This window comes from Aedes albopictus, chromosome 3 (genome assembly GCF_035046485.1).
Source record: "Aedes albopictus strain Foshan chromosome 3, AalbF5, whole genome shotgun sequence".
Classification (NCBI taxonomy): domain Eukaryota; kingdom Metazoa; phylum Arthropoda; class Insecta; order Diptera; family Culicidae; genus Aedes; species Aedes albopictus.
The window spans coordinates 98,122,541-98,147,548 of record NC_085138.1 but is presented as its reverse complement, the minus strand read 5'-3'; the positions used below and the strand labels follow the sequence as shown (position 1 = coordinate 98,147,548).

General features: G+C 40.4%; 1 protein-coding gene and 2 long non-coding RNA genes across 8 annotated transcripts in view; 2 read left to right on the top strand and 1 right to left on the bottom strand.

Annotated features, from left to right (window-relative positions):
- LOC115256309 (BMP-2-inducible protein kinase) overlaps positions 1 to 25,008 on the top strand; it is a 60,111-nt gene that overhangs the window by 17,063 nt on the left and 18,040 nt on the right. For 5 of the 6 annotated variants that reach the window (XM_062856936.1, XM_029854541.2, XM_029854542.2 and 2 more), the window contains exons 2-6: positions 6,078 to 6,611; positions 7,013 to 7,264; positions 7,974 to 8,544; positions 15,592 to 15,731; positions 15,942 to 16,093. In XM_062856936.1, coding sequence (XP_062712920.1) covers positions 6,314 to 6,611; positions 7,013 to 7,264; positions 7,974 to 8,544; positions 15,592 to 15,731; positions 15,942 to 16,093 — 1,413 coding nt within the window. In that variant the 5' untranslated portion in view covers positions 6,078 to 6,313. The remainder of the gene's footprint in view (positions 1 to 6,077; positions 6,612 to 7,012; positions 7,265 to 7,973; positions 8,545 to 15,591; positions 15,732 to 15,941; positions 16,094 to 25,008) is intronic. The other variant, XM_029854544.2, reaches the window with a different exon arrangement.
- LOC115256311 (uncharacterized) lies at positions 20,825 to 22,475 on the top strand. The gene is made up of 3 exons (XR_003892555.2): positions 20,825 to 21,248; positions 21,310 to 21,419; positions 21,746 to 22,475. It is a non-coding gene; the product is annotated as an uncharacterized LOC115256311 (long non-coding RNA).
- On the bottom strand, positions 22,592 to 23,450 carry LOC115256310 (uncharacterized). Its single transcript, XR_003892554.2, has 2 exons — positions 23,354 to 23,450; positions 22,592 to 23,284 (listed from the first exon to the last, which is right to left on the bottom strand). It is a non-coding gene; the product is annotated as an uncharacterized LOC115256310 (long non-coding RNA).

The window sequence follows — 25,008 nt, the reverse complement described above, 5'->3', positions numbered from 1 at the left end:
TGATATGTAACTGTCCAGTTTTCGCGCAACTGCGTTTCCGAGTATTCGGTAAACACTTATTAAGTGAAACTGACTTCAGAAACCTGAATCTTCAGGATATTCTGTTGTTCTTAACCCGCTGTGGTAAAGAGCTATAGGCTCTCTTTCGCTTTATGCGTTATTACAGTGCCCTTTTCAGGGCGCTGTTTGAACCCATTGTGGTACGCTTGTGCGTTAGTACCCTCTTCCAGGGTATTTTTCCTATTTCCCTACCTGTCCCTATCCCCATCCAAATCCTTTTTCCTTCCTTTTCCCTCAGGTAGATGATGAAATAGGCTGTTATTTTGGCGATAGCACAAATGTCCCAAATGGAGGATAACGTGCCTCTGGAGCCGGCCTTCTGATACCATCCAGTGATCGGTAACGTGCAATGAATGCTCGAGATTGCCGTTTGCGTGACTAACAATGTCTATAAATGCGGTGATCTCAGTTGCGTTCTAAGGGATTACATCACTTGACGAATAACGAAGTAACTCCTCTAATTTTTAAGAACACAAATCTGTTGATCGATTATCAACTTCACCTTAGAATAATAATAATTATTAAATTGATTGTTGATCTTCTAAACAATCGCATGGATACGCATGGTTGTCACTCTTGGAGTTTTTTTAAGTATCGTACAAATTGGTACCAAGGTTCTCAGAATTCAATGAAATTTTTTTCACAGGTAAGGCTGACACAAATTTTGATTTTCTCTTGTGTCACCGCCCCCTCGGAAAACTTTGGTCGAAATTCAACATTTTGAGGGGGGACACCAATGAATTATTCAAGAAATTTTAAAACTTGAAGGTGGAATTAGAGTTGCACAGAAAATTACTTAACAAATCCGATGAGTTTATAGATTTTGCCGAATTGTTTGGATATTTCTTCGTCAAATACATTTATTATTTATTGTCCGCCCCCTTAGCGAGCCAACAAGTATTGTGACAAAAGAAGAAAATGAGATTTGTTCCGGCCTAAGGTTCATATATATATTAACAAAAACAAAATTGAAAAAAATCTGGGTCGCCTAATTTTCCAGAAATCTCTAGTGGAAAACCAACATTTTCCACAGACAGCAACCTACCTTGAAAAATCATAACTCAAGAACGAAGCATCGTAGGCACAATGTTTTTTTTGTGAAATCATAAGCAAATTTTCTTAGCAATTGAATAAAAATGCTAAATGAAAATTGTTTTCCACAAAATTTTTCACTGTTGAGGAAAATCGGTTGCAAAAGTCGGAAATAGTAGTTTACGCAACAAGGTGCAGAATGAAGATTTTTACAGCACGAGTCGCACATTTATCCAACGAGGCTTGCCGAGTTGGATAATTACGACGAGTGCTGTAAAAATCAAATTCTGCACTGAGTTGCGTACAACGTTTTTTGCAATTTCATAAATCACCACTTGAGGATAGTTTTTCATAAAACGTTTTCATCAAACTGCACGCTGATTTCATAGCCATGTTTATGAAAGTCTGATCATAGCAGGTTATACTGTGCAGTTGTCACAATTTTTCAAACCTGTGTCCAGAAAGCATCAAGAAGTTGATCAAAACAGAAAACAGTGCTGTAATGGTTCATTACGCAACGCAAATCAGTGCTGTAATGAACCATTACAGCACTGCTAATTTGGTGTGGGAAAGTAGGCTTTTTCCTGTCAGGTTTGCGTGAGGAAAAACAGCCTATTACAATGAGAAATTGCAAAAAACTATTTTCGCACTCCGGAAAAAATATTCGGCAACATTCATCATTAAGGTCTGAAGAATTCAATTTAACTTTGACCCTATGACTTCATCCATGTGTTAATGCTCTACAACGTGGAGAACCTTGTTTGAAAATTTTTCATAGTAATTCCCATATAAACCTATTTTGCTTTTGGGCCACCATTAAATCACCACCGAAATGGCTGAAAATTTGACATGACTCTAGTTTTGCACCAAGGATTGTAATGAACATATGGGAGCTTTGATTTTTTTTTATATATTTAACGCCTGAACTGCCCTAATGAACATCTCTAACAGCTGAACTCATCAATGACAACTATCTGTGTCGCAACAATGACGTCGTCATCAGCATCCATCTATATTCTTATTGGTCTATTGGTGATTTGATGTTGCATGAAGAAGAAGAAGAAGTAGAATGATGATGTTTTGAAAAATCCCTATCCCTATAACACAGGGGAAGATTTTAAAATGCCGCAATAAAATCTAAAAGAAAATCTAATTAAAAACGGTTTGATGTACGGTGTTAGACTTTGGACGGACTACAAATTAAGTATCTTATCAAGAAAAAATGTCAATTTTAAATTTATACATTCAATATGTAGTCTGTCCAAAGTCTAACACCGTACATCAAACCGTTTTTAAATAGATTTTGTTTTAGATGTTATAGAGGCATTTTAAAATCTTTCCCTGTGTTACAGGGATAAGGATTTTTCAAAACATCATCGCTCTTCTTCTTCTTCATGCAACATCAAATCGCCAATTGTCAGTAGTCATTCGTCTTGTCATGTTAGTCTTGTAGTCAGTAATATGGCGCCAAGATTTGGGATTATACCCTGTAACAAAACTGCAAACAAGTAGTTTTTTTTTCAAAACATGTTTGAAATAATTAAATCTTTTCTGCAGCAAAATAGGATAATCCAATCTGCCCCAGGAGATTTAATCGGGGCGAAACTATTCAATGCCCACTCAATCGATTCTAAAGTTGATGGGGTGTTGGTTCGACAAGCCTCGTTGGATAAATGTACAACTCGTGCTGTAAAAAATATCATTTTGCAACTCGTTACATAAATAACTATTTATCTTCACGTACCCGACAACTCATTTTCAAAATGCTGGCATTTCGTAAATTTTCATCCGATTTTTTTGAAGTCGCCCTCAATCGATCATAAATTGGAGTAGCTATGCAATATCCGGAACCATTCCGGGGATATTCCGGATTGTGCTGGGGTCAGGGGGGTTGCCAAAATGGCTAAAAGTGATTATTTCGTGTGTTATTGTGTTTAAAGCTTCGATTTCCAACATTTTTTTTTGTAGCGAACAATGAAACACAACTGCGATATCCAGATTTGAATAAGTTGACCCATTCGGATCACCGTGACAGGTTCCGCGGGGCCTCATTGGGGACACTTCTGATTTTCAACCTAAACATGCCGTGCGACATATCAATCTTCATGATTTCGAATGACTGAGTTAGAAACGATAGAATGAAGTCTGTATCAACTAATATGGCCACCCCGGCACATCTATCATAAGTTCCATGGGGTTGTCATAGGGCACCTTTCTGATTTGCAACCAAAACGTATGCCGGGGCCCGTGGCGTAGTTGGTCACACGTTCGCTTCATATGCGGATGGTCATGGGTTTAATTCTCAGCACCGGCGCTTGCAATTTTTCGTCAGTTGCTCTTCCCCCGAGAGCGGCTGGCACTGACCCTCTTCTGAGCCCCGGTGCTCAGACGGTCCCGGATACCTGGACATCGGCGAACTGCTACTCATAATGGACTCCCAATCGGACTGGAAAGGAACAACGGCCATCCATCATCATTGTGCTCATCCTTCTACCATGTATAGAGTAGAAAGGTGGAAGCAGCAGAAAAGGCAAACCAGTTTGATAAAGTAGCATACAATATACACCTAGGCGCTGCGCAAAATGTTAGTGCAGCTGTCAATTGAAATCGCTTACGTAGTGCCGTAGTGGACAATAGAGCTGTAACTAGGTTAAGTGATTAAGAATAAAAAAACCAAAACGTGCCGTGCGACGTATCAACCTTCATGATTTCGAAAGAATGGGGCAGAAAAAAAATGTCTGAAGTGTGTATCCACTGATGTGGCCGCTCCGGAACACCTGGAACAGGTTCCGCAGAGGCCTCTCAAACAAAATAACGCACAAAATAATCACTTTTAACCATTTGGCAAAACAGAACCCTTGCCCACCCCCTGACCCCAGTACAATCCGGAATATCTCCGGAATGGTGCCGGATATTACATGGCCACTGCACTATAATAAACTAGCACCAATTTATGATCGATTGAGGGCGACTTCAAAAAAATCGGATGAAAATTGACGAAATACCAGCATTTTGAAAATGAGTTGTCGGGGCTCGGGTACGTGAAGGTTAATAAATTATCTTCACATAATTCCGCCTTTATTCAGCCTCAAGAGATTAAAGAAGGGCAGTTGATTGTCACAGAAAGGGCAAAATACTGTGGATGGTGCCCTAATACTTAACAGGCTCCATTTGCGATTAAGTTTTTATTAGACCCCCCCCCCCCCCCCTTCCATTCATTCCTAAGCACGGAAATTGTTTGGGACTGACGTACGTTCATACACCCTTAACTTCAACCCTGGATCGAATGGCTAAAGTGAAACTCATCACCCCAACCCACCCAAAGCTCCATAGACATCAATGAGGAGAAACACTCTTTGAGAGGCTTCAATGACGTCATCGATAGGCTACCAGTGATTGAAAACAGTGAGGAATGCAGCTGAGTAGACACAAACGCAAAGCTATCCTACTCGTGAACAACAGCAGCCAGAATATATTCGCACTTCCTTCACTCGCGAGCTAACGAAGCTGGTCGCACTCGTGATTGATTCGCGAAGCAGCTCTGAACATTTTTCAATTTTGTGAAAAAACGAATTTACACGGCCGACAGATTAACTTTTCAGGAACAATAAAGCACAAAATACTACTATCTGATGGATAATTATTTGTTTTGCTATTAAAATCGCACTAAAATGCAATTCCCGCATCTCCACTTGTTCTTCGCGAATAAAAATTCATGAGTGTTTTTGTTTTTGTTTTGCTTCATACTCGTGAAGCAAGCGGGTGCGAATAAACTCACACACGGCTTATTCTCGGCACCGTGAGTAAACCGTTTGTTGCTTTTACACTCGCGAGTTGATTCACGATGAGTGTGTTTCCATCTCTGTAGGCTACTGGATACTGGATATATAAGTTTTTAAGATTTGTATCTCTTTAGTGTCCAATTGGCTACAAGACAAACGGTTGTGCTTTCAATGTTAAATGTACCAAATTGTAAATATGTAGATTCTATTACTATAAAATAAATGTATTTAGTGAGTCCAAATAAAGTGTAGTCAGTGTTAAACATATGTGCCTGTGTCTATATTGACCATGACCGAGAACCACATATGACTCAGGCCGAGTTCTGGAAGGTCGAATATGTAGATCACAATCATCCCTTACACCCCTTGGAAAGGACCCTTCCGTGGGCATGAACTCTACAATACGTGTTGGGACCTGGGCGAAGGGAGTTCCCGACAGAAATGATAGGTCGCATAACACCTGAATAGTGGGCTTCTACCATGTAACAGGTGGTCCGTAGTGTTTTTCTTAGGCATTTGAATTAACCTCTACCGACACTACACAGCTATCAAAACTGATCGGGAAAAGCAGTTAATATTCATGACCAATTTCATACGGGCCCGACACGGCTGTGTCAAGAAAATCGGATAATCGGATTGATAGTTATCAATTTAAAAATGTGCTGTCGGGCGTCAAGGACGCGAACCGATGGAGACGCATGGTTGATAATATTCAAACAACAAATTTCCTGTGGTATTCTGATAATTTGAAGTGACCATCGCCAAAATATTATGTTAATGTAGATAATCTTTTGATGTTACATAAAAGTGATAAAATACTGAACAATACTGAATAGTGAATTTTTGCAAAATGTAAATTATCCTCCCTTTAGAAGTACATACAGATTGATTGGAAAGGTACTAAAAAGGATTGAACCGAAATCGGTTACGCTAATTAAAAAGTTTACAGAAATATCTAGATATGTAGTTTGTTCCAAAGACTCATTCTGATGTCTGAAAATCCGAACAAAATTCCACAAAAAACACTGCATCTGAAGTCCCATCCCATCCCATAAACCGATTACGAATAAAACAAAAATAGCAATCCCTTGATTTTATTTAATTCGCCCTGCACTGGACACACACAGTTCGTCATACAAAATCACCGTCGTAGCATCATACGACTAAATAATTTAATAATAAACTGCAAAATCGATACTTTAGTCACGCAAAAACCATGCTTGGCAAGTGTCTTCCACCATACTGGCGGCGCGACATACACTTTCGATGAAACTACAAACAGAATCTGTGTAAATCCTTTACGAATCAAAACCTCACAAGTGTAGCAAGCAACAAGTGTGTTGTGTTCATACAGTGGTGAGGCCGGCGGTGGCGCCAACCAAATTGCAATTCTTGGCGGCAAACCATCGGTCATCGAAATCGTAGAGCAGCACCCCGTCATGATGCCGTCGTCGTCGTCGTCTGGCTACGTAGCCAGTCTGAATGCGTTGGACATGTTCGACAAGTCGGGAACGCCTCCGTTCCCATCAGTTGCCGCCACAACGTCATCGTTGTCGTCGGTCCCATCCTCTCCGCCACGGTTGGCAGTGCCCTCCATCATGGGTTTTCCGTTTGACGCACTCAATGTAAGCTCGTCCTCCGTTGCAATCGCGTCACCCAGCCAGACACCCACGCTGGTTACGACTAGCAGTACGGTTGGTACTTCCGTCGGGACCGAAGATTTTGTCGTGCTTCCAGGTAAATCTTTGGTATGGAAAGTCATTGTTCTTGTAGATCGGATTGTGCGATTTTTTGTGTAAATTTTTGTGCAACAGACAGTGAGCTCACATTTACAAATTTATTGCATAGCATTATAACATATCCGGGTAGAAGTGATTCGAACCAATTTATTATTCAACTATGAATAATTTAAATTTTTCTAGGGATAATTGCGTTGTTGGCAAGCACACATGCTCGAGACATGACACGCAAGTTCAGCATTTCATTTTTGCTGGAGATAGTTTACCTAGCTAGAACTTCTCACGAAAGTTAGAATCTCGGACTTGAACGTTATTATTCTCTACCCGGGAATGTTTTGTCTGTTTATTTGTACATTTCATCATATTTGAACCTTACATTTCTTCTTCCCTCGTTCGCAGGGCCGGAGGACGTCCTGTTGTTCAACAGCTCCAATGGTCTGTACCAGCAGTCGGTGACGCTAACCGCCCGGATGTATCCGATTGAGGCCACCGCGGCAAAGTCAATCTGGGGCCTACCGACGCTGATCTGGGGTATCCTGATCGGGACCATTGTGATACTGATCGTCATCCTAGCGACACTGTTCTTCTGCTGTTGGCTACAACCACGGACGCGGAAACTACTCAGCTCGAGCTACTACACCGGAAGCAGCGGTAATGAACCACTTAATTGTGATTGGTACAATAAGTTTTGTGAGTTTTAAATCTACTGTTGACAATACTTCCCTCTTGACGCTTTGGCTGTGCATTTGTGCCTGATACACTAAGGTCTTTTTTTACACGGGTAGTTTTTCTGCTTTAACTCGGTCAATTTTGGGCCAATACACATGAAAATTTGTACACAGGTAGACACGGTTAGTACTACCTGTGTACGGAAAATCAGATAGGTAGGTTCAAAATTGACCGAGTTAAAGCAGAAAAACTACCCGTGTAAAAAAAGACCTTAGATCTCGTCTCATATCCGCAAAAGATGAACAGAACGATTTCTGTTTCTTATAAGATGCGGATCTACGCTAATTACGTATTCCGTGCTTTTTGGCAACCACTATACAATTTTTCATTTTTAAAGAATTATTCTTCGAAAAATCCCATCTGGCACATTCTCAGCACTAACGATACTCAGTCTGCCTCGGTCTTTATACGCAACGCCGTAATTCATCTAGGTAGAGTTTGAAGTTCAGCTGTTTTATCCTATTTTTATGTTGAGGGGTACAACCTCTGACTTGCAGGTGACACCAAAGAGATAATCGGATGTTATGCGCTATGCTAGGTCATCAAATTGCTTCCAAATTCCAGCAATGATCAGCAGTTGCTCAACAAATTCAACAACGCTACAACCAATCATCCTATTTCTCTTCCACAGTATCGCACAACTCGATCGTGCCCAAATCTCAAACCAGTGATTCGAACCAGCTAGTAATGCCCTTGTCCATCGGGATATGCCCACCACAGTATAGTGCACCTCCTCCCCCGACGAGCAACAGCGGCAGTAGCAACAGCAATCAACACCAGCAAAACTGCACGGCAGTAACATCAACCGGTATACCATGTCATCCTGCTGGAGGCAGTGCCGGTAACACCGCCGGACATCATGGCAAATACGGCAGTTCACCACAGCAGTATTCGCATGCGTATCATCAACAACAACAGCAGCAGCAACAACAGTATCAGCATCATCATCAGTGCATCCATCATCAGCAACAGCAGCAGCAACAACAACAACAACAGTATCATGCCCATTATGCCCAATTGCAGCATCAACAGAGTAGTCAATACGCCCATCAGCAGCAAACTCTTCAACAATATTACAATCAGCAGCAGCAACAACATCAACAACAGCAGCAGCAGCAACAACAACAACAGCACCAACATCAGCAAATAACACAATACATTCATCCGACACAGCAGCAGGCCCTTCAACAGCAGCAACAGAGGTAAGTTAAACAGATTTTTTTTCTATCAAAATTTTCATAGAATTTCATACATGATATATGCTTTGGATATTACTTCTGGATTGTGCATTTTTTTACCCTTTGATTTGTAATCTATCATGTCCAGTAAGTCTTCTGAAAATTTAAAAGAAAGTATCAGATCAGTCGGAATATCCTAGGTCATCCAAACTGTTCTTGAGTTTAGATCCTAAAGTCTACGGGTGTAACTGACTCGGTTTTCATTATACAAAGCTGTGATTTGTAATCTATCATGTCCAGCAAGTCTTCTGAAAGATAAATAGACAATGTCAAATCAGTCAGGATATCCTAGGTCATCCAAACTGTCCTTGAGTTTAGATCCTAAAGTCTATGGGAGTAACGGTAACTGCTTTCATTATACAAAGCTACAATTTGTAATCTATCATGTCCAGTAAGTCTTCTGAAAGTTCAGTAGACAGTATCAGATCAGTCGGGATATCGTAGGTCATCCAAACTGTTATTGAGTTTTGATCCTAGAGTCTATGGGTGTAACGGTAACTGCTTTCATTATACAAAGCTGCGATTTGTAAACTATCATGTCCAGCAAGTCTTCTAAAAGGTAAATAGACAATATTAGATCAGTAGGAATATCCAAGGTCATCGAAACTGTTCTTGAGTTTAGATGCTAAAGTCTATGGTAACTGCTTTCATTACACAAAGCTGTGATTTGTAATCTATCATGTCCAGCAAGACAGTATCAGATCAGTCGGGGTATCCTAGGTCATCCAAACTGTTCTTGAGATTAGATCCTAAAGTCTGCAGGTGTAACGGTAACTTCTTTCATTATACAAAGCTGCGATTTGTAATCTATCATATCCAGTGAGTCTTCTGAAAATTCAATAGACAATATCAGATCAGTCGAGTCAAGTACAAAACACTGAAGACGACCTTACAGTTGAGGTCGAAATACATATCTGTCAAAAGATGCAAATTCTTAGTGGAATTCAAAGGAACAGTACTTTACACGATTTTCTTTTTTAATATCAGATGAGTTGGGGTATCCTAGGTCATCCAAACTGTAACAGTTCTTGAGTTTAGATCCTAAAGTCTGTGGGTGTAACGGTAACTTCTTTCATTTTGATGGTGATGTACCTGGGCTTGGTATTGGAATATCTGTAAGTAAAAAGAAAATCGTGTTAAGTACTGTTCCTTTGAATTCCACTAAGAATTGGAATTCAAAGGAACAGTACTTAACACGATTTTCTTTTTTCTTTCATTTTACAAAGCTACGATTTGTAATCTATCATGTCCAGTAAGTCTTCTGAAAGTAACAGTGGTTGTTTTTATCAACTAACCTTCATAACAGTAAGGAGCCCATAATATCCCAAAAATATATAACAACGCCCATTGTTTCTCTAACTGCTTTGGTAAGTACAGAGGATTATGTAACACCTTAACGTAGTGGCAAAAGCTATTATCACAAGTGTAGACCTGAAGCTATGGCCTCCTGAGTAGTGATGTGGATCTGGAATATCTCAAAACTATCTTGAAATGACTCATGATATGCCAGGGGGATTACAGATTATAGTCTAAAGTTCATTGTGAGAATAACAACTGTTACTATCAAGAGCTAAACTCCAGGATATTTTGGACGACCCTCAATGTCCCAAAGGTTCATAATAATATATAGAAGACTTCAAGTTGGTCCCGTCACCGCTATTGATTATGAAACGTTACTCAGTATGTCAGATATAGATGATGTTACGAGTGTAGACCTGAAGCTCTGAACTCATAGATAGTTTGGCTGACCTGGAAGGAACATTCCCATAGTGTCTAAATGACATTTGAGATTTCAAGAGCTTCACGGATCTCAGCAAATTATGCTATACTATTATTTATGGTGAAAACAAATGAAGTTATTCTTAACGGTTTGAAGGACTTCATTATAGAACAGTTTGGACGACCGTGAATGTCCCAAAGGTTTATTACAAAAAAGTAGACTTCAGATTGCTCCAGTAACTGCGGTTGATAATGCAGCGTTACTCAATATAACAGATATGGATGGATACTGTTACGAGTGTAGACCTGAAGTCCTAAACTCCAAGGTAGTTTGACTGACCTGGATATCCCTGTAGTGTCTCTAAATGACATTCGAGATTTCAAGAGCTTCGCGAATCCCAGCAGGTTATGCAATATTATTATTTATGGTAAAACACTTAAAGTTATTCTTGTAGATTTGCAGGAGTTCATTATAGAACAGTTTGGACGAACCTGAATGTCCCAAAGGGTTATAATAAAAAAGTTGACTTCTGATTGGTCCAGTAACCACGGATAAATATGCAACGTTACTCAGTATAACAGATGTGGCTGTTGTTACGAGTGTAGACCTGAAGTGCTGAACTCTATTGACTGACCTGGAATATCCCTATAGTGTTTCTGAATGACATTTGAGATTTCAAGAGCTCCGCGGACCCCAGCAGATTATACAATACTATTATATATGGTGAAAACCAGTGCTGCAATTTTTCGACAGGCCCTTATGATAGCGATATTTTGCTTTTTTCATTTTCTCTGTTTTGGTTTTCCTGTCAAAGTTGCTTTCCGATCAGCAACACGGGAGCGAAATGAAATAGGTACTCACACTCGCACGCAGCGTGCTGAAAGCGAGAGCTGACAGGGCTAAATTTCCATTCAATTTTCTGTAGTTGAGTGTTTTCACCCGTGCTAACGTATAGGGCACTCACTCTCACAAGCCACCGCTTGAGACGAATGGCCTTTCAGCATGAGTAGTGTGTGGATGATTGGGAATTGATCTTGTTGGGTCGCTCACGAATGGAGCTCTCGGACTCTGTCAGTTCTCACATCGAGGAACTGAAAACGACCGCCGCAGTCATTCATTTTCGGCTGAAAAACAGGCACTGAGACTGATATTTTGCAGGACTGGTGAAAACACATAAAGTTGTTCTTGTAGATTTGAAGGACTTTATTATAGAACAGTTTGGACGACCATAGATGTCCCAAAAGTTTATAATAAGCTAGTAGACTTCAGATTGTTCCAGTGACTGCAGTTGATTATGCAGCGTTTTTCAGTATAGCAGATATGGATACTGTTACGAGTGTAGACCTGAAGTCCTGAACTCCAAGGTAGTTTAGCTGACCTGGAATATCCCTATAGTGTCTATAAATGTCATAGTAGATGTCAAGAGCTTCACGGATCCCAGTAGGTTATGCAATGCTTTTAATTGTGGCGAAAATACATAAAATTATTCTTGTAGATTTGAAGGACTTCACTATAGGACAGTTTGGAGCACCTAGGACATCCCAGAATATAAAATACCTTTTGATATTCTTTATAAAGGCTAAATGGATACATATACACGAAACCCACACCCAAATTCAGCTTTTAGAACAACTGGTATGTCAATTATTTCGTTTTTGCAATTTGCATGGTGTTCAGGATGTTCTAGGTTATCAATGAAGTCCCAAACACAAATATTCCAATTTTTCTCTAATAGAGAACTCAATTTGCAATATCTTTGCCGAAGACAGTATTCTGTTTTATCGAATTGGTGAATTTATACAGTCGTTTCTATGTTGGGGTCATATATGACCCCTCCGGCTCCAAAGGGTTAAATCAATTCCAAATTGGTGTTTTTGTTGACAATAGGACGCGATCGCTGAAGTTTCGTATGGTGAGAAGGTAAATTCTCCGTTTCTGCAACGAAGTGGTGGAAAAAGCGTTGGTATTATGATTCCTTGTCTAATTTGATGTTGTTTGAGCAAAACATTGGGTAACTGTGCTGTTTAAGTTGCAAGAAATGGAGAAAACAACACGGTTACCCAAAGACAAAGAATCATAAAACCTGTGGGGTGTGAATATAGTTTACTGTTGTTCCCCTTACGTGTCCGTCCCCTAGCAAGCATCAGCGACAGCCAGCACCATGACGACGGTGTCAATGTGAAGCTGCCTCGTTGAGGAGAGGAGCTTTCGCGGAGCAAGTCGCCTTCATAGTGTGGCTGCGGAATATGCCAAGTGATTTTACTGTAGTTTGCTAAGATGGCGGGGAATGGATGGATCCAGTAAGTTACGCAATATTTACAATACCTACGCTTTTTGCACCATTTTGCTGCAGAATTAAAGATTCTCACCATACAAAAATCCAGCTCATTGCAGCAAATCTAGTACTTCACCGATCGTGTCCCATTTTATGAAATTTGTCAAGCAGTTTCTCTAAGAACTACCCAATCATTCAACACGAATGTTGTTGGTTTTCGGATAGCCAACCGAAACCCAGGAACGGCTGTTCGAGCCCGTATGAAATTGATCATCAATATTAACTTCTTTTCTCGATCAGCCTAGATAGCTGTGTCGGTAGCGATTGTCTCAAGGGGAGGCAATCAGTGAAGTACTAGATTGAAAGTAGTGAGCTGGATTTTTGTATGGTGAGATGTTCAATTCTCCATTTCTGCACTGAAATGGTTCAAACAGCGTGGGTATCATGATTTCTTGACTAATTTGATGCTGTTTGAGCAAAAGTTTGGGTAACTGTGTTGTTGAAGTTGCATGAAATAAATAATACAACAACAAAGTTACCCAAACTTTTGCTCAAACAGCATCAAATTAGCCAAGAAATCATATAACCCACGCTGTTTGCACCAGTTCATTGCAAAAATGGAGAACTGAACATCTCACCATACAAAAATCCAGCTCACTACTTTCAATCTAGTACTTCACTGATTGCCTCCTATTGGCTAAGAATAACACTACGGACCGCCTTTTTCGGTGTAAGAATCCACCAACAGGTGGCCCCTAATTCATGGTGTGATGCGGCTTTATGCTGTCCGTGCCTAGGAATGAATGGCTAGGGGGGGTCTAATAAAAAACTTAACCGCTAACGGAGCCTGTGGAGTACCAGGGCGCCCTCAACAGTATGTTGCCCACACTGCGCAAACCGGAGCAATGGTGCAGTGGACCATGTGTTTCTCCGAGACAATCAGCCGCCCTTCTTTAGTCTCATTTGAGGCTAAATTAGGGCGGGATAATTAGTTTAAATTTTCACCTATATGGTTTCGCGTTATGCGATTTACACAGTGTATTCTGTGTATCCTCGCCTTTGGCGTTTTCCAATCGATACCGATCTGGATTTGTTGCTGCTGTTCTTTGTTGTGCTGTTGTTGCGAAGAGTTTAATCTTGCCTAGTTTGGGTAGTGGCTACGATTAGGATAGCTCAGATCAATCTTCAGTATAAAAGAACAGCAACAATCAATCTTTGCAGACTTATGCAACATGGTTCAGCCCAAGTGGCCTTGGTCCAAGAACCTTACTTCCGTAAGGGGAATTTCTATCTAGGAAACTTTGCTACTTTCAGTAAACATGAAATGGCAAACTCGCGTGTCATGCCTCGAGCCTGTGTGCTTGTCAACAACGCAATAGTTGCTACACTCATCTCTGAACTAACCACCAGAGATGTATCTGTTGGAAACCTCAACAGGAAATACGTCTATTATTCGGTTTATTCACCGCATGATGAACCGTCCCTTACGGATGCTTTCAAACAAGTCATCGCATACTGTAGGCCTTCCGCTAATTGTTGGCAGTAATGCTAATACTCACCATATCATCTGGGGCAGCTCAGACATTAACTTGAGAGGCTCCAGCTTGATGGAGTACTTAAGTAGTACAGATCTTACATTACTTTACGTAGGCAACCACCCAACCTTCATGGTATGTGCTAGAGAGGAAGTGTTAGACATAACGTTTTGCTCTAGTAGAATTAGTCACGAGCTGACCAATTGGCATGTGTCAGATGAAGAGTCTTTATCTGACCATCGCTACATCTTTTTTGAACATTTAAATGTTACTGCGCAAACAGTGCGTTTCAGGAATCCCCGGGCGACAAACTGAGATCTTTTTACTGATTCGGTTACGGCCAAATTTCATGGATACTCACCATCCATTGACACTCCAAGTGATTTAGCTGATGCCGTTGATATTACAACGACCTTCATCATAGAGCTTTTGAAGAAGCATGCCCTCTACGGTCTGTGAAGATCACAAGACGAACCCCTTGGTGGAACTCTGATCTGGCGATACGCAGGAAACAATGTAGAAAAAGTTAGAACAGACGACATTCGGCTGGTTCGGGGGCTTTCAGGTTGGCTCGCAAGGCCTACAGGAAAGCTCTCCGGTCTGCTGAACGATCCGGCTGGAAAAACCTTTGTACAAATGTTTCCAGTTTGAGTGAAGTCAGTCGGTTAAACAAAATCCTTGCGAAATCTGAGGATTTCCGAGTGAACTTCGTTTGCCAAATGGCGATCTGACTTCTTCTGATGAGGAAAGTGTCAAACGACGAAACGATAGAGCTATTGATATGATGAGGACATCAGAAAGGTTTGGAAGGAAAAGAATGCAGCGCGGGTGGTAATGCTGCAGCATGGAACCCGGCAGAATGTGGTACATTGCAGAAGCGGAAGTAGCAGACCTGCATCTTTCGGGAGAAATTAAACGCCACCTGGAAGAAGTAGCGTTCGACAAAATGGAATTGTTGTGCCGTTCTAAAGATACGTGTTGAGATCGAAAGGTGGAAGCAGCACTTCGACGAACACTCTAACGCTAGGAGTTGCCTATGCCCACTGTTTAACATCGCCCAGCAAGGTATAAAAGAAACAATTCGGAGTACGATTTGTTCAAAATCCTGTCAATTGTTCTGCTTTGCGGTTGGCATGAACAATATTCACTGAACATTATTGCCGGAACATTTGTAGCGGTATCAGCTCTGTACAGTGTACACTCAACTGAAAGGCGAAGCAGCAAAGGTGGAGTGGTGATGAATTTTATGTTCGACAAATAAATTCATGTAAGAATAGCCGATTAAAAATGAGTTCATATTATAAAAAAGATACAATTGCTTGCGTATACATCTAGTTCCTACTAATTTGTAATGCAAAAATATGATGATGACATACAAAATGAAATACCGTTTTTAAACAATGTGGCATACCCATCAAATATTAATTTTTCCATCCGCATTTTAATGACACGTGTCCTTTTGGTTCGTGCTCATTTTACAGGGAACATCAAATCCAACAGCATCACTTTCACCACCAGCAACAACATCATCACCAGCAGCAGCAGCAGCAGCAACATCAGGGCCAATTGGTGCACCACAAATCCATGTGGGCCATTAATCCACTCTATGCCTCCAGTGGGGGTGAGTAGCAAACAATAATGGACATATTTACCAACGCTCAACTATTCCATCTGGGATTCCATCGCGCGAAACTGACCCATTCTCCCACCCACTCCTTTCCATGACACTGTGAAATTTCAAATTTTATGTATTATTGAATTCATGTTGATTTTTCGTTTTTGTTTTTTTGTTGGTTCAAAAATCTCTCATTCGTTGCACCTATCCATCCAGTGATAAACGACAGTTCCACGGGTGGTGGCGGCGATGGCACGGACGAGGACTGCGGCAGTACATCCTACCGGACGCGGTCCCTACCGTCGTGGGGCAAAAACAAGCAACGGCCGCTTTCCAACGCGGACGACTTGGAAGAACTGTATGCCAAGGTAGGTTATTTAGAAAAAAAAAAACGGTTTAATGAAAAGCAGTGCAAGTATCTTATATGATGCATGGTATTCCGGTGATTCCTTCAGGATTTCTTACGGAAATGCCTTCTGCAGTTTTCCCTAGAACCCCTTTTAAAAGTTGCTACGGTATTGCTTGAGTTCTTTTAAGATTTTTTCCTATAACTCCTAGACATGTACCTATTATAACACCTTGATGAGTTCATCCGAAACTTTCTTGAAGATCACTCAGGGAATAACTTCAAGAGATCATCTGGAAATGCTTTCAGGAGTTCCACTGGGAATGTGTTAAGAAGTTGCTCCGGGAATCCTTTCGGAAGCATTGCCGGATATCCTTTGAGAAGTTTCTCCGAGATTTATTTAGGAATTCCTCTCGTAATTCTTCTAGCCTTAGTCGCTTCAGGATTTCTTTGAGAATTTTTTGGTCAGGAATTCCTTTGAGAGTTCTCCCGTGAATACCTTTAGGAATTTCTTCGAGAATCCCTTGAGAAATTCCTCCGAATATTCGAGTTCATCCGGAAATTTGTTGAAGAGTTTCTAGGGGAAATTTATGGTTGTTTTAAAAGCTGAATTTGGATATGGTTTACGTTCCTTCGTCAAGAATATCGAAAGGCAAGTCGAAAGGTGTTTAACACTCCAAATACCGTGATAGGAAAAAAAGTGGGAACTAAAAGTTTGAACAGCTCGTTCTCAGCCGTCTGTGATCCGATTTAAAAAAACTAGGAGTGTGTAATGTCTGAGACATAACCGCAATGTTGACGTAGGACTAATTTTTAACGCATAATAAAGAATTTGGGGCTCACAGATGAAGTAAACGTGTATCTATTCAGCATAAATCGTCGGTTTCCTGCAATAGGGGCACAACTCAAAAAATGTGAATTTTCAGAATGAGCGTTTGAAATTTGGCAATCTTGAAGCACATCCTACAAGTTCACTTATTTCTCTCATTATTAGACAAAAGTATACGAATTTTGATTGTTGTATCATGGAAAGGGACTGAAGGACTATCTCTTTCATAAATTTTAGATTACTATTTTTCATCGACTATTGAAAAAGTTGACTGATTTTGAGTTGTGCCTTTACTGCGGAAAATTGGTGAAAATGCAAAAATCTCGCGTTTCTCATCGAATTTCGGAACGGGTCTTTGTCAGATGAAAGTTTGCATGGTTTTTCATCATTTGTCATCAAAACCTCAAAAATGACAAATTTTGAGTTGTGCCCCTATTGCAGGAAACCGACGAAATAACGGCCAGAGTAAAATCACTATATGCTAAAGACTCGAAATCTGGCGATTGTTGCTGGTAATGATGATTCCCGTATCATGACGATGATGCTGCCGAGCAATGCCTTTAAAGTTGAAGGATTCGTCATTGACATAATCGTCATCATTGAAAATTCGAAAGCAGTTTTCTCGTACAAAGCTGAAATTTCCGCAGTGAAAATGTATTCACTGTATTGCGGCTGAAGATTGGAGTACAGTGAACTTATTTTCACTGCAGAAATTTCAGTTTAGAATGAGAAAACTGCTTTCGAACTTTCAATGATGACGATTATGTCAATGACGAATCCTTCAACCTTAAAGCGCATTAGACAGGTATCCTACTCGATTGGAATGACATTGACAGTAAATTTGGAATTTCAAATACCAAATATACAGCGGTGTATATTTAGTATAAAAATTAAACTTTATCGATAAACTAAACTATAAAAATTAGAACTAGTTGAATTTTTAGAAATAATTGAATAATGCTCCAAATAACTCTTTCGGAAGCTTTGGGGCCCTTAAAAGAACCATTTTGGTATAATTCATTGCAACCCATGCCGCCACCACCGATTGATCCGAAAAGAATCGAGGCTTCATTGGACAGAGGGCGGTGCCACCCGCTTGCTCATCCGTTGAAGCGGATCTTTTTTGGGATCTTGCTGCTGCTGCTACCGACAATCCATGAAAGAATCGGGGCCCCGGCAAACAAAAAGTGACGCCAATCGAATTTTCGTTTGCCGAGGCGGATTTTTCTTTGGATGTTGCTTCCGCTGTTGCCTCCACCGCCGATGGATCCGAAAAGAATCGAGGCTTCGTTGGACAGAGGGCGGTGCCACCCGCTTGCTCATCCGTTGAAGCGGATCTTTTTTGGGATCTTGCTGCCGCTCGGTGCTGTCCGTCCGCTGCTATGTGTGCCGATGAAATGATCGAAATGAGTGTGTGCACCACTTATATAAGTTTCGTCGTGTCGCCTCACAGAACTATGCTTGATTGTGATTGGTTGGGTAAGACTGATCTCGAGCTTTTACTAATTTTCAGCTCCAGCCTCAGTCAAGGCACATCATTCAATTGAGCCCCAGCTAGGAAGCATAAATCGTCGGTTTCCTGCAATAGGGGCACAACTCAAAATTTGTCATTTTTGAGATTTTGATGGCAAATGATGAAAAACTATGTAAAATTTCATCTCACAAAGACCCGTTCCAAAATTCGTTGTGAAACGCGAGATTTGGGCATTTTCACCAATTTTCCGCAGTAAGGGCACAACTCAAAATCAGTCAACTTTTTCAATAGTCGTTGAAAAATAGTTGTCAAAAATTCATGAAACAGATAGTCCTTCAGCCCCTTTCAATGATACAACAATCAAAATTTGTTTACTTTTGTCAAATGATGAGAGAAATAAGTGAATTTGCAGGAGGTGCTTCATGATTGCCAATTTTCAAACGCTTATTCTGAAAATTCACATTTTTTGAGTTGTGCCCCTATTGCAGGAAACCGACGAAATTTGTGGTGTTGTGTTGCCCCGCCTGCTTCAGACGCTTCAAACGATTAATCAACCCAGAAATGGAAAAAAAATTCATTAAGCGTTAAAGTAAACAAAATATTGGATGATTTAGATCATTTTAATTCGAAAATTGTTAGAGTTAAACAATGTTTTACGGAAAATAGTTCTGATAGGGTAATGCGTTGCTGAATTCTGGGTGGAACCATTAGTGGCCGGAATTCAATCATTCATTTTTCGGGTGAACCACACTTTTCTCGATTGATGGAGTAAAATTATCTGATTTACAACTCTTGAAGAATCATTTTTTGGTGATCCTGATAAGGACCGTTTGATAAAGTAACGATTTCAGGAAGAAAATGGCATGAAACCGCCTTGCCACGCAATGCGTGTTGGTTTTCTCCGTGCTAATCCTGCAGGATGCCACCGAAAATTGGTAGGCCGCTTTCTGCCGTGGATAAGATTCATGACGCTATCAGCACGATAGCCGAGAGTCGCCGATGGGTAGTGCTCAGGTGTGGAGGTGACATCCACCCTGCTTGACTGATCCAACGAAAATGACGAAAGAAATCAGAGGGAGCAGCTTTTATGCCCTAGATTAGCAGATGAAGCTCCTCCCATTCGGCTGGCTTTTCAGTATATTTTATTTGCATGTCCCGCCCCGCATGCACCAGACGCTTGAAACGGTTAATCAACCGAGAAATGAGAAAATTTCCATTTAACGAATAAAGTAATCAAAATATTGTAAGGTTAAGATCATTTTAACTCGAACAACGTTATAATTTATCGATGTTTCACGAAAAATGGTTCGGATAGGGTTGATAAATTCCGGATGGAACCATTAGTGGCCGGCATCATCATTCTTGCGGGGCCACCAAGAATTCAATCTTTCACTTTTCGGTTGCACCACACTTTTACCGATCCATGATGGAATGAAATAATTATCTGATTCACAACTCTTGATGAATAATTTTCTATGGTCCTGAAAAGAACCGATTGAATATTGGACGATTTTAGACAAAAAATGACATGAATTTATCATGCCACGCAATGCGTGTTGGATTCCTCCGTGCTGAATGCTGAACGCCGTCGAAAATTGGCCCGCCGCTTGTTGCCCTGGATGTTCCTGATGCTATCAGCAATGCGCCACCGCCAATCAATCGGCGAAAGGACCGAGCCCCGAGGACAGCGACGCAACTCGCAAATTCGTATGTCGCTGATCTTTCTGTGGATTTTGCTGCCTCTGCCACCACCGCCGAGCAATCGATGAAACGTATTCTTTCCTTCGTCTGCCGCGTTAGACGGTTAGAAGGCGAATGTGCAACAGCACCCTTGCCGACAACCACCGACGCCGAGCCAACACGGCCGTCAAAGAATAATGAGCGAAAACGCAAACGATGAAAGTGGGCAGCTCTCGTTCGATGCGTTCACCTCGAGACGACAAAGGCAAATGAGGGAAGATGCGAAGAAGCAGTAGCTTTTATATTCGACGGGAGCATCCAAAATGTGCTCCAAAATGTGCTCGATCGTGATTGGCTGGAATAAACATGGGTTCACTTTTCCCAATTTTTCAATAATTTGTTATTGAAAAACAGCAAATATTATTATTGGACATAATTGGTGTAAAGATTTGCATTCGATTGGTGCCAAAATTTTGAAAATTCAACAAGAAATGGCTGAGCTATTAACGCTCAAAATCTCCACTTTAAACGTAACGCGGCTGATTTCTGAAAATTTAGAATGACACCCGGTATAGAAAAGAGAGACGTAGTCCTACGTCAAAAAAAATCAGGGATCTTCTACCCAACTCTTCTACTTTTATGTTCTGCAAAAAAAATATTTTTAGGGATGCTCATTTTTCGCCCAGACTAGCGTGAGTAAGGAACTTTTTTTTTTAAATCGTAATTTTTTATTTGCATGCCAAGTTTTAGTGGTGGCCACGAAAAATTCTGGAGTTCGATTTGAATAGGTCGTAAGTAACAAAATTTAGGAAATTAAGTTTATTGTTTTGAACGATAGATTGTATACTCTTTGATGCGTGAAAAAAATTTGGTGTCGATAGTTTATCCCGATTTTTTTCAAAAAAGTTTAAACATTTCGACCTAACCGACAACATTATTTTTACGCTGAATCCTGTCCATTCGACCTAATGTCGGAAAATGGTCGTAATGTAAAAAAAATACCTAAATATGAAAAAGTGTGCATTCGACCTTATGTCAGCAGAAGGTCTTATGGAACAGAAGCTGTCAAACTCAAGAAATTTGTTCTTACGACTTTTTGTTGGCATTGATTTTTAAAGATTTTTGCTTAGAATTATTGGAATATCTGTACATAATTCCGTGAATAGAGTGCGAATATATTGAACTAGTAGTCAGGTAAGTTATTCAAATAAAACAAACAAATTTCATTCCCTAATTTTTTACTTTGCGGTTATAGAGAATACGCAGCAAGGTGCATGTTGTTGAGTATTCCTCAGCGGAAAACTGGAATCATTTCAAAAATGATCTCGGAACCGTGTAGCTCGGTAGCCCTACAATTAATTCTAGGTAAGGATATCCTTTGATCTTTAAAAATTCTTTTAAAGTTAAACTGTAATATTTGCTTAGAATTTATTGGCACTTTTGATACATTTCTGGACGAACATTTGAAAAGGGCCTATCTGCTTTGCGTAAACAAACATGTTTTTGTCTCTGTAGGGCCCATCTGCATCCACCCACGCACGTCAACACCCTTATCAGAAAGAGTGTTCTTCAAGCTATCTGTTAAGGGTGTTGATGTGCGTGGGTGGATGCAGATGGGCCCTACAGAGACAAAAACATGTTTGTTTACAAAAAGCAGATAGGCCCTTTTCAAATGTTCGTCCAGATTTCAGGTCGGAATAATGTTATCGATCGCGAACTGTATAAGCACTTTCAATGCATGCAGCCTGCCCCAATCTCACAAACCGCAGGAAAGCACAGAAGAGCTGGAACTGCTGTATTATGATTAGCTCTCCACCACCAAATATTGTCCATTGCAAGAAACGAAAAATGTAGCCATATCCGACTATGCCTCGGAGTCGGACTATCCATAGCAGTTGTCAGTTCAGAGAAGTATTTAGCTATAAAGGTTTTGTGTTCATAATCACACATGGCGAAGGCCCACAAGGAACCCTTCAACGCTGTCCAGGTCTTCGGACGCAAGATTATCGCGACCACCGTTGGGAACTGCAAGCGAGGAAAAGGTCTGCTGCGAGTGAACGACTGCTAGCTGGACCAGATCGAGCCCAAGGTTCTACAGTATAAGCTCCAGGAGCCGCTTCTGCTGCTCGGTAAGGAAAATTTCGCCAGCGTCGACATCCGGGTCCGCGTCTTTAGTTGTGGTTATGTCGCCCAAATCTACGCCATCCGCCAGGCCATCGCCATCTGGTTTCCTTCTATCAGAAATATGTGGATTAAGGCTCCCGCAAGAAATTGTAGGACAATCTGATCCAGTTCAACCGTTCTGCTGGTTGCCAAGTTCGAAGGTCCAGGTGCCCGTGATGATTAGAAATCGTACCGTTAAGCTCTCTGGTGCTGTTACGGTTCTTGTATAACGGCTCTGCTGGTAGTAGTCTGATAAAGTAGTCTTCGATTTTACTTATACATATTCAAGGAAGATTGATTTGGGAATATGTGAATAAAAGAAAGGATGAGAAGATACACACTTTGATGTAAATAGAATTAATATACAAACTAACTAAATATAAATATATCTGTTTTATTTAATCAATGTGTTCATTAAACCAAATAATATTAGCATATGAATTTACCGATGTACATCACATTATCATGCCTTCCAGCTAACTGTCCGATGCATCAGACCCTTGATCAGGTCTGGCTGGCCAGCTGACATACACCAGACGGGACATACTTCTCGCAAACTTACTGGGTCATCCTAAGGGTTTTGAATCAGCTGAGTTCCATGGTTATGTTGATTCACACGACATTCTTCCGATGACGGTTTCAATGACTGGAACGGGTGGAACTGGATAGGTGTGAAATCTTGGAAATAACGATTTTCATTACTGTTGTGAAGCACTTGGCTGGTGTTTTGCTAAAGCGTTCTCCGTTGCATTTCTATCTATCTCCGTGCCATCCAAACATAGTCGCGGCGAATGTTCTCGTCAAAGTAGTGTGCACATGGTGGCCAAGATCATCATTAATCGCACTATTTCGCACTGCTCCTTCGTCGGTGCTGCTACTGTCGTCGATGGTACTGCCACATCCGTGGCCACAGCGGTATGTCTTTGATAGCAATCAACACTGCCGAATGGATCACTTTCTTGTATATGCGGGCCGGGAGATCAAGCGTGTTGAAAGCATTGAAAACAAATGCACAACAGTTACTCGACGCCAGCATCTCGAGTATTGTTTACCAGTTTCTGGTAGTCCTGAAAATTATTACATCAAGAAAAAAAAATAAAAAGGGTTTGTATATATAACTAGTAACACCTACTTACCTGCACAGCTCGCTTATTAGGAAAATGATATCAATAGGTTGAGCTTTTCTGTATAAAATTTAGATAAATAAAATTTAAAACACATGGTGGGTCGAATCACGGAACGGAAGTACAACTCAGTACAAATTGTGCAATCAAAAAGTGGAAACTGCTATCCTTGAAAACGTCCTTAAGATTTTTTCGTTCTTACGCATTTAATTTCGACAGTGTAATTAGACAACAAGTCGACTGGTATAAATGTTTTGAATCGTCCGTTGGTCACAGTCAACACCACCTAATGCGATAATCATGTTTTTTGATTTGATATCACGGCTGATTTTAACTGTCATTACCAGAGTATAAAATTTTCATTTTCAATGAGTGAAATCAACGTGAATTTCGAAAGTTCTCAATAGGAGGCAATCAGTGAAGTACTAGATTGAAAGTAGTGAGCTGGATTTTTGTATGGTGAGATGATCAATTCTCCATTTCTGCAATGAAATGGTGCAAACAGCGTAGGTTATATGATTTATTGGCTAATTTGATGCTATTTGAGCAAAAGTTTGAATAACTGTGTTGTTGTATTATTTTTTCCTGCAACTTCAGCAACACAGTTTTCCAAACTTTTGCTCAAACAGCATCAAATTAGTCAATAAATCATATAACCTACGCTGTTTGCACCATTTCATTGCAGAAATGGAGAATTGATCATCTCACCATACAAAAATCCAGCTCACTACTTTCAATCTAGTACTTCACTGATTGCCTCCTATTGAGGGACCATCATAAAATTCATTTTGGTAAAGGAATTATTTCACTTGTGCGTTCGTTGTTCTGTCACTGACAATTTTCACTGAGCAACAAAACTAGATCATAACTCCCGATTAAACTTCCAATCACCACAAAACTTGGGTAGGGGAATTGTGGGTAAAATGAACAGGAGGGGTAAAATGAACGGGGTGGTGTTTTACAGCAATTAGCGTATTTCTAGTTTTATCATTCAAGGATAAGTTGGCGCTGAAACGGTCCTCTCTATATCATAGGCTGTTCTTTCGAGATATACTGATGTGGTGTCACTGTTCTGGCATGATCACTTGTGTTCACCATTCATTTTTCGGCCAAACGGAATTCGGCCAAATGGCATTCAACCAAATGACTTGAAACTGTATCATATAGTTTTATTTTCACTCATAACTTACCTTTTTTGTTTACCCTTGCTTACGCTGTTCATTTTATAAAATAAATATGTCTTTGATAATTGGGATTTTTCAATTAAAAAATGTGATTTTTTTAAATTTCAAACGAGGAACACCTTTTTCTGAGCCACTATGATTTTTTTCAGAATTTGGTATGAAGAATAAAACACAACATAAAATTTCATATTCAACATACATTTGAGATGTATGATTTTTCTAGCAAGATAAAATAAAATATCAGCTCAATCGGTTACGGAGATTAATATGTATGAAGTTTGCAACTGACTTTGCGTATTATCAGCAGGTTGGTTTGCTTCGGCTTGGGGTCGGTTTTTGTCGGCCAAATTTTCTGAAACTTGGTCGTTTTCAGCTTGGTTGGAAATATACCGCATTTAGTTCACCACTGGACTGCGCACTGAATATTCATAAGTGCGAAAACGTAAATAAAACTGCGCGATTGCATCAAATCAAATTGATGTC